The sequence below is a fragment of the Trichogramma pretiosum genome, unplaced genomic scaffold (genome assembly GCF_000599845.2).
Source record: "Trichogramma pretiosum strain Unisexual culture from Peru unplaced genomic scaffold, Tpre_2.0 scaffold5, whole genome shotgun sequence".
NCBI classification, from domain to species: domain Eukaryota; kingdom Metazoa; phylum Arthropoda; class Insecta; order Hymenoptera; family Trichogrammatidae; genus Trichogramma; species Trichogramma pretiosum.
In genome coordinates this window covers 3,166,650-3,177,328 of record NW_019641672.1, presented here as the reverse complement: position 1 = coordinate 3,177,328, position 10,679 = coordinate 3,166,650, and the positions used below count along the sequence as shown (strand labels likewise).

Below are 10,679 nucleotides of genomic sequence, written 5' to 3'. Positions count from 1 at the left end.
ACCCCGACTAAGTATCCTCTTCGGCTTAAGAAAACATTTAATATATTAACGTATGATATGTCTGCAAGCTCACCTACCACCCGTCGGTCGAGCTTCGTGCTCACTTAAAGGAATTTCAAACACGCCTCGATCTAAGCTCTGCGCAGGCGTCGGCAGACTACGCGGGTACATTTTAGGCGATGAAAATTCAACCGGGTGCTCGAGCGGTCGTCTCGTCAGTTAGAGTTCTTATGCGCGGCTAGACACATGCGGCAAATTCATCTTAAGTGAAAACCGCTTTCAATTTTCTCCGGTAAAACGCAATATAAATGATGTTCAGATTCAAAGAAAAAACGTGTTCTTCGTTTAATCTCATGTTATTTTGGTAATTCGATGTAAAAACAGCTGACATTTGGAGTGTTTTTTTCAATTATTAGTGCAAATATTTAAAGAAATGCAGTATAAGTTATTTCCATCGATCATTGAGTTAATGTGCAATACAATTATTATAAGCAGTGTGTCAAACAAGCAGCCTGCAAGATAATGGCTAGTTAACCATGATATTAGTGCCGCAATTCGTGTACGAAAATTCGACCGATTGGTCATGAGACAGGGCTGGGTAAATGTTCAAGATTTTATTTCAATGTCAATCAACGTCACAGAACCACCAAATCGGCAAAATCAGCCTGGCACACAAGTAACGCAACATAAAAATACACACTTTTCTTTTTACGTCGCACATCTCACTCGTCATTATTCTAATGTATGAGGTGTTGCTGGAATAATCAACTGTGAGCTGCTTCAGTAAAATTAAAACGCGCATCACGATATTTATGAGGCCTAAAATAAATATTATTTGTCACTCGCGTGCTCTCGAGCGATTAGTTTTAGAGTAATCGAGTTTAAAAGTAATATGTGCGTTTCCCGCGGTAGGAAAATCACTTTTTTTCGAATGCCGAGCTTTGAAAATGTTCGGGGCTAACTGTGTCTTATACAAGTCGTGAATTTTTTTAATCTGCATAAATTTAGAAAATGAAACATACCGAAATTCAATCTATTTTTTGATTTGAAAGCTCAAAGAAAATAATTTGTAAAAAAGCTCGAATATATTATATTAAATGTTTTAAAGCTCGAACTATTTGTGTTCTGTTGAATATAAAAAGCAATTATTCAAAAAATTTGTTAGGTTGCTTCGTTTAAATTTATTCATTAAAAAATAATATTCCAAAAGGCGTCTACGCTCGGTTGCACTCTGAGTATTTTGACATTTGAGACAGTGGCCTACTTCGAAAGCTAAAAAATTTTAATTCGCTTTTCTCTGTCGTCTCTTTTTTCACGTGAACCGTGACTATTCATTTGTTTGGCACCTTTGCCTGGAGCCAAAAAGCTCTGACGAACTGCATATCGGCTCTTGCTGAAAAATACATTTACATTTATTTACCGATTAAACACAAGCTCGTAGCTACGGTCCTTATTTTTATTGAAGATCGAACAAATAGATTACGTGCTTCAATATCTGAAATATTAAAAAAGAACGATACATACTTTACAATAAGTATACTTTGGATTTATACGTGTTTAGCAGTAGCAGCAACAGCTTCGGAAGTTTCGATGTAAACAATTTCTCATTATACCCGAGCACTGCCGCTTTCGCGATGTAAATAAAATTTTGCCTTGGCTTAGGTCAAGATATTCTCTCTCTCTCTCTCTCTCGACATAATACAGCGCCTCGATGAATATATAGAGTCTACCTTATATTGCTGCGAGCCTTAGCTGTCGCGTTGTAGTATGCCAATAGTAAAAGAAAAAAAGGCAGATATTCATTTTTTTCCTATTACAAAGTTTAATAACATGTCTTGAACATTCCAACAGCACTTTTTACGTATTATAAAAAACTCAAAATCACAATTACACTTAAACAGAGCTGGATAGGGTCAGGAAATAAGTGTGAGAGCTCCTAAAATTGTCGTAGTTTATATTATGCTTGCAGCCCTGTCTCAGCTTTGGACAGGCCTTGAGTCAATTTGTTAACAACAGCGACTTCAGAATAAGTAGCTGCCATCGCCATCATTTCAGCTTCCTTTTGTATAAAACCACAAAAGTCCGTGATGAATTTGACGACGGCTGCCACAACTGCTCTGGCACTGAGCATCAACAGTAGTAACGGCTGCTTCCCGGAGGATACGGCCAATTCCCAGCTGGACGATATCGACGAAGAAGACTTTGCCATCATTCAAAATGTCGTGTCCATCATCGTGCCAATAATATTTGGCCTCATAGGCATCCTCGGTTTCCTTGGCAATACGACGGTCATAGTGCTCATATCGGCCAATCCGATTATGCACTCGACCACCAACATACTCATTATAAATTTAGCCGTGGCTGATCTGCTCTTCGTGATATTCTGCATCCCCTTTACCGCGACAGACTTTGTCATGCCCTACTGGCCGTTTGGTAACGTCTGGTGCAAGTGTGTGCAGTACATCATAATAGTCACAGCTGCAGCCAGCGTTTACACGCTCGTGCTCATGAGCATCGACAGGTAAGCACTCATGCTTCTGGTCTTAAGCCTCGGTTTAATATACCCGCCGTGAACAGAACGACAACGACGACCATTATTAATAAAGTTAAAAACCAATAGAGTCGTTGTCGAATAATTAGATGCTCTTAAATTTTCGCGCCGTTTTTTGGCTCCTTTCCTTTCTTTTTTACCTTGCTCTTACCGTAATATTTTCCATAGTCTTTTGTTCAGTAGTTGTGCACATTTATCTTTTATGTTGTGCAGCAATAAGTAATACTTACAGGGACTGTTTAATTGCTGCATATACCTTATTCTAACATGCAATTAAATATTGAATATTGATTTTTAATGCAAAAACTTTTTGTCCCAGCCGCTTGTAAGCAAAAAAACATACAAGATATTTCATCTTGGCAATAAAGTTTTGAGCTTTTATCGTTGATTTCCTCGAAACTTCAATTTTGTAAAATTCATGTGACTAAGGATAGTCAAACGAAATTAAGAAAAAACCAATATAAATTGAATCAAAAACAATAATATTACTACAATGGAAATATATTAATTCTCGCAATAGTATTTTAACACAAATTAATGTTTTTTTCGATTATAATCGTAATTTTTTCCTTAATTTATTCGATAAGAACGGTGTAAGTTTTACGCGCATTATAATTAATTATTAAACAGTGTAAAAAATAATCAAATGTGTTTTTTATGGGAGCGCGACAAAATCTCCGGAGACAGAATTTCCGCGACAAAATCTTTGCGCGACTAAATCTTCGCGACAAAATCTCCGCCACATTTTTCAAAATTTTTTCATGTTTTTTAGGTATCTATCAATATTATTTTATTACTTTTCTGGGTTATTTTGGGTTATTTCGGGTTATTTTGGGTTATTTTGTGATTTTTTGTCTCCGGAGATTTTGTCACCAGAGATTTTGTCACCAGAGATTTTGTCACCGGAGATTTTGTCGCGGAGATTATGTCGGTAACCCGTTTTTTATATCAGCGTCCCAAAATAGTATATTTCTCAATGAGTGCGACAATGATTTTTTAGCAATACGAGTGATTGATTATAGCACGAGCCGAAGGCGAGTTGTAGGCCTGAAATAAGCGGTAAAGTTTCATATTTCAGGTAAGAGTGGGAAAACTGAAAATTCTTCTGATACTGAGCAAAGTGGGATAGAAACTGTTTTTGGTTAACTGACAAGGAGGGCCTTTCATCTCCCGATCACCAAATATCCTTAAAATGTTTGTGTAGTCTCTTTGTACCTAATGATGAAGCCCCCTATAGTTCGTTTGATCTAATGGACCCTTTACAACATTTTTAATTATAATGATGTTTTTAATACAACTTCATGATGCTTGAAAATGTTGTTAAAAGACCCATTGGATGAAACTAATTGTGAGGGGCTTTATCATTAGGTACCAGAAGACCACACACAAATTTTCAGGACATTTGAGGACCCGGAGATAAAAGGATCTCCTTATGAATATGGAAAAAAGTATACTGGCCTTAGACGTGGGAAAAAACTTCGGAACACATGTTTATTGACCAGGGCTTCACCTTGGCCGTTAGGGGGTTTTCTGCTTTTTGCGGTCTAGAGCAGTAATATACTAGCCGCCAAAAAAAGATTTCCCTGAAAAAGACTACATTATTCTAGTAAATATACATATATGTAAAATATAATTCGCTCATCAGTAATCTATAGAAATTTCTGCACACATTTTTAATTTTTTATTTTTTTAAATGCTCAGAAGTTTTAGCCAAAGAATTTTTTTGTTGTTTCTCACAAGACTAACAATTGTGGTAAAAAATTTCTTTACTTTGAATGCATCATGATCAAAAAGTTAGAAATTACATTTTAAGAAATCTTAATTTGCAGGAATTCCCTCAATACTCAAAATCAAGCGATCCTCAATGGGAATCAATGAAAAAAACTCTATAACTAATGGCGACTTACTTAATAATTAGTTTTTTGTATTCATAATCAATTTGGAAATTATTCTCTGCAAATAATTTTTGCAGCAAAGAAAATATTTTTTTCTTTGCGATTTAGTAAAACAAATACGTATTAATTAGGGGAGTACTTTTAAAATTCAAGGTCTTTATGAGATAATCATTGGCCTAGCGCTCAGTTTCTTTATTTTAACATATGAGTACTTCAAACGCGTAAAATTCGAGCTCGTCGTGATTGCGGTCTGTTTTTCAAAAAACTACCACTTTCATCAACACAGATGGTTAATAAGGCATTTAATTAATAAATGATATCAAAACCAGAGCTTATTTATTTTGGTCTGAAAAATATGTCACATTTAATGCGGAGCATGATTTTAAAGAATATGTCAAAAATTAGTAAATTTTCCAAAATTCATCCTTAATGCCAATATTCAAAAAATCCTGAGATCAGTTTTGAGCGACTTTAAAAAAAATTCTTGAGCGGATTTTAATGGAAATGATTAGAGGAAAAAAATTTACTGATGAATGAGTTCCTTTGATAAATTCTAAGAATCCATCGTTTTTGAGTTAAAAATTCCAAAAATTTCCTTATATATTTTCGTTTTCCAGTTGCTATTTTTTGTACTTAAAATCATATTTCACTAATCGGAATCGTCATAAATTGAAGAAAAGGACCCATGGACGCTTTATTTGTACCGAAGACGCCAGGATTTAAAAAATTTTCATGTGAAAATTCGAAAAGAAGAAAATTTTTTTTTCGAAATCACGTTTTTTTTTGGATAAAACCATCCATAACTTTTGACCTATTTGTTATATCAAAAATCTGCTATTAAATTTTGTGTAGGATATGCTTACTAGTAAGTAATGACCCTATTTTTAGCAAAAGTACAATGGTTCAAAAAAGTATCAAAAATGTGTCCGTCCCGGACTTAATGGGTTCAGTGGAATAGATTTCTGATTAAATTATGTGTTCAATCATATCAATCTGAAAATGTAGAAATGGACGTTGAAAGAAAAGTATATTATGTAATAAGTGTGTGAGGCAGATGACTTTTTCAGAAGTTTTTGTGCCCAAGCGTAAAGAGAACTCAAAAGAACTTTTCATACTCTGTGCTCGAAACTTGGATTTTCCAACCATAAAGGTTTCAATCTGAAAGGTCTAAAATAATATTTAGGTTTGGTTCGGAAGTAAAACTTTAGACTGGAGTGCCAAATATTAAATATATTGTATGCAACTAGTGCACGAGGAACATGCCTTATCCAAAAGCTTATGCACTAAAGCGTAGTGAGGGTTATCTGCTTCACGTACTTGTTGCATTGTACAGGAGAACCTCGCTATTCGCAGTTTTTCCGACAATCCCTCAGTGTACGCGAATGTAAAAACTCGATATTCACGGTTTTAACTGGAGCTAAAGGCCAAACATTTTGATATTTACTTACATTTTATAATTTCGTTGATAAAGATATAATAAATACAATTGTTTATAGTCACTGGGCTTAAACGGTAACTTTTTATGTTAAATTTTTCATTCGTCTCAAAAGGTGAATATTTGTAACATGACTCCGATTGAGAATAAGTCTCCCAAAATAAATAAACGAAGTTAAAAAGTAAAAACAATTTCTCAAAAATTGCAAATCTTAAACTTATTGAACGAAAATAATACTGTACGGTAAAGTGTCCCGATGTTTCGACAAAAACAAATCAACAATCTTATCCATAAGATATAGTGAAGCAAAAATTCTGGCGAGTGATACGCAACTTGGCCAACATGCAACGGTGAATAAAATCAGCTGACCAGTGTCCATAGAAAAATTAAAAAAGATGCTGATCATTTGGATGTTTAAATTTAAAAATAATCGCACCATATAGAGAGTTGTATAAAGACGCTTGTATAGACGTAAAAAAAATCTCGGCTTTTAGATTATTTTCGTAAATAAATTGAAAATTTAATGAATATCGTTGAAAATTATAATTTTAGCTGGCATATTAAAATTTTTTTGCATTATGTATACTCAACCCGTGAAATTCCATAAGAGCAATGTTGCCGTATTCGCGATTTTCCTATTCGTGGTATTTTTCCGTGACGCATCAACCGCGAAGAGCGAGTTTTTCCTTTATACTATTCGGGGTTTTATTTAACCGAGATTGACATTATTTACTAGAGAATATATTTAAGTTTGCAAAAGATACGAATTATCTTGACTCACTTTTTTAAAAATGCATTACTAATTTGTGTTACAATTTCACGTATTATTATTGTTTCGTATCAAGAAAATATCCCACACTTTACTGAGATATATACTATCAAAATTGAAGGTATAAATTCCGATACTCTGAATGGTTCGCTCGCTTGTGAACTTTACTGCTTATTGTTTGTGCAAAAAATCAGAACCACCGATAAATTTTTACTACCTTGAAAATTAAATTCCTTCTATATCGAGAATTCAATCGTGTGAAATATTTTCATTTGATCTTTTAGATTTTTTCATTAGATTCATTAGATTCAATCAATAAAAACAAAAATGGCACAAACAAAAATTTTTCTGTTACCTCATTATAATGAATAGCAATGATAATTAAAGAACAGCCAAGTGCAATTAATCGTAATTTACGGTATCAGCCGTTGCCGATGCTTGAAATTTTACTGCGAATCAATGCATTTTTCTCATTCGTTTCTTCGAATCAATTAAAAACCAATAATAATTAATCTCTGTTAATTGAAGCTGTTTATATAACTCATTTGTATTAATCCCAGAGCATAAATTAAGAAATTGCATTCACTTTAAAAATTTGTATCGCATAGTTTCTGTCAAAAATATTTGCTGAAATTAGCAGAATATACTTGATATTGTATTACAGAAACCGCAGAAAAAAGTAATAAAGCCAAGACTTAAGAATCAAGAAAACTGAGTGTAGTCTTATATTTTCTTTTTGTTTTCTGTCTTTGTTTGCATATAAACGGTAGGTCTGCATGCAGGAATTACTCGTAGACAAAATGAAAAGGGTAAAAAGACGCCACACTCGTGTACTATCAAGGGACCTCTCTCGTACACGCGAGAAGAAGACAGAGATGCAATGGTGACGACGACGCGCGAGCGCAGCGTGTGCTCATTACGATCGGGAAATCAAAGAGCACGAGAAGCTTTTTTCGCTTTCATACTCGTCGCGCCCGTTCCGCATTGTCGCGCGCGCAGAGGGAACTTGGTTGGTACTACTTTTTGCCGTGTGTTTAGTGTATTCCCTCCGGGCGTGCGAATAATAGCTTCGGCTTCGAGTTCCCAAGTACAGAGAGTAAGAAAAATTCTATCGATTATGCACCTCTCGTGCTTTATGAACTGTTCCAACTTTCGAATGGTACTAACGATTTTCGTTCAACGTTCGATTGAAAAACCTTTTGAGCTCATTTTTCAGCGCAGAAACGTGATTCACAATAAGAAATAATTTCGAATCGAGTTAATGTATATTCCCTAACCCGGCGTAGCTATGTAACGAAAGCTGCGAAATTTTATTCGAAACTCGATAAGGCAAGCCTGTGCTTGGCAGACTTGATCTATATACAATACATTTATTATCGATCATGTGCTCATTCAAGCTCTGGCCTGTAACTCGTTAATTTCACACGTTAGCGAAGGTCAAAATGTATGCTCTACGTCAACCTCAACGTTGTGCTTTATATTTATTAATTGCATCTAGTCGATATAAAACGGCAGAGCGTATAGACACGCGATATTTGCAGTAAACAACGATTTACATGCAGCAAGACGAAAGAATATCTTTTTAAACTTATATGCCTGCAATTTCAGCAGCGAGGAGCTTGCACGTATACTTTTAGATGGTAATATTGCTCTGAAATGGGGAAAATAAGTAACGATATGTAGATCCGTAGAGTATGGTTTAAACATACATTGTATACTCGGTAGATACGATTGGATTTTCCCTTTCATTCGACGTTTCTTACTGTTTTTCTTTTCTTACTTACTCCCACAGGTATCTGGCAGTCGTGCATCCGGTCAACTCGATATCCTGGCGGACGGCGAAGAACGCGGCTTTTTCCATCGGTGCACTTTGGATTCTCATACTGACGGTGTCGATACCGGTGCTCATGATTCACGGCGAGGTGAGCGAGTTAGTCTGAGAGCTGTATCTGCGATAACGTCGTGTCACGCATGCACCCACTTACACATATACACACGCGCAAGCCTTGGAAAAGTGCCAGCGAAAATTTTTGTTTTTCCAACTCGGGCACCACTCGAGACTCGAGTTACTCGCACGAGGCAGAGTTTTTCTCAGCCCCGACACGTGTCCAACGCGCTCGCGTTAGCTTAACGCCACTGAATAATAAACGCACATGCCAGCTGAGTCTCTTAAAAAACAAATCGACGAGATAAGAGCGTCGAGAGGATACTTTATTCCAACATTTTATGCCCAATATATTTTTCATGTTTTATATAAACGGAAATAGAAGTTTTGCGCGGAGCCGAGATACAGTAGATGAGAGTTACGAAACAAGAGAGCAAAGTTATTCTCGAATAGAAATTTCAACTGCGCGCACGCATAGTACGCGTATTTCGCGACTATAGAGATGGAAATCGTACGAAATCATAAAAGCTCGTGCCACGTGTGTCACGCCATTCGTCGCCGGTTCAATTTAATTAGTAACTTTTAATTGAAGCTCGCAATGCCATTTTTCAGCTTGTCTGTGTTTATGTGAATGCTTTTCTAACGCATGACGCAGTTTCAGAGTTGCTCCGAGATTCAGATCGGTACAAAGTTTACGAAAGAAAATCAGCGAATTGTTAGAGCATTGGAAAAATTTTCCTGAATAATGCCGTCGTACGAGCACGTATTTTTATAAAAGCACTTGCGGGGCTACATTTTTCGAATGTATATACTTTTCCAGCGAAACATCGGTTGCGAAATATCACGCAATTCAATTTTACATCAAGTTTACATGGATTTTACTGTAGCCTGTCAGCATTTATCTTTACGATATCAGACGGCGTGGCGTGGGAGTAGCATTCCATAAATCTTGTTGTTTTTTTTTCCACTTGTTGTGTACATCGGGTTTAGCAACGAGTTTGTTTATGGATAAAGGTGTTACTTTTAAAAGCTTTCACACTGAATCCGGAGTCACGTACACACAAAATATACCATATCCATAAAAATATTGACACAGGATGTTTTATACGTGTGCACGTGTGTATAAATCCCGTTGTAAAAGTCACATTTTTCAGCATGAAGTTTACGAAAAATTGAACGTAACCGAGTTGAAGCGCTGCTCGAGTCAATTGCCGTTCGAAGAGAAGGAAGAAGCGGTGGCGAGAACACCCCCCGTAGCCGCAGCACCTCCACTTGAAGCAGCGGAATCAAAGCCTTCGTTTATACCGACGGTTTGCAGTATATTGTCGGAGGAAGACTGGCCTGCATTCCAGATAACTTTTTTCACGGTGAGCTTCGTCGTGCCGTTGATGCTTATCACCGTGCTCTACGTGCTTATGCTCGTGCGGCTTTACAAGGTGTCGCGAGTCAGCGCCGAGAGTCGCCGAGGCCGTAAGCGCGTCACGAGCTTGGTGCTCATCGTCGTTGGTGTGTTCGCCGTTTGTTGGTGCCCCATACAGGTGAGTTCTATCTTAATGTTACACCTTCATCTCCAATCCACGCCATAAACAAATTTCGCTCATTATTGGCTTTTAGATTATTTTAGTGGTAAAGTCCGTGAAGGCTTACCCCTTGACGTCCGAAACAATAGTTATACAAATAATCAGTCACGTGCTTGCTTACGCCAACAGCTGCGTCAATCCTTTTCTATACGCCTTCCTCAGTGAAAATTTTCGTAAAGTCTTCTTCAAGGCGGTCAAGTGTCGCTATTGCAAAGACGACCCGGAATCACACAACCTGAATAATATAGCTTCGACGACCAAGGTGACAACGAGGGGCTGCAGTTCTGTCGACATTTTATAGGATAGTTCAGTCGTCACGTCGATTTTCCACCTACCGGAAACGAATACGGAGTCTCTAGTGTGAAGGAGGAAAATACGAGGAAAATCAGGCATGTATTTATTATACTTAGTCTTAAGAGGGTTGCAGAAGCTCGAGCTTCGTATTACATTCAATTTTCAACGGGAAGCTCGTTTATAGTTTCAATCGTGGCAAAAAAAATCGTATACTCCATTTCACGCATAAAACCTTGTTTATAAGCTCGATTTTGCATGTAGTATCGGCAG

At 36.7% G+C, this 10,679-nt stretch overlaps 1 protein-coding gene across 4 annotated transcripts; it reads left to right on the top strand.

The window, feature by feature from the left end:
• The first annotated feature begins 77 nt into the window (after positions 1–77).
• On the top strand, positions 78–10,502 carry LOC106658994 (allatostatin-A receptor-like). Of its 4 annotated transcripts, none has more exons than XM_014381251.2 (5): positions 78–598; positions 1,970–2,521; positions 8,443–8,572; positions 9,690–10,073; positions 10,150–10,502. In XM_014381251.2, the coding sequence occupies exons 2-5, from the start codon at positions 2,088–2,090 to the stop codon at positions 10,414–10,416; spliced, it is 1,215 nt and encodes a 404-aa protein (XP_014236737.1). In that variant the 5' UTR covers positions 78–598; positions 1,970–2,087; the 3' UTR covers positions 10,417–10,502. The 4 variants fall into 4 exon arrangements, with proteins under 4 accessions (XP_014236737.1, XP_023316300.1, XP_023316299.1 ...); XM_023460532.1 differs by having other exon boundaries at positions 1,952–2,521; XM_023460531.1 differs by having other exon boundaries at positions 78–676.
• The last annotated feature ends 177 nt before the right edge of the window (positions 10,503–10,679 follow it).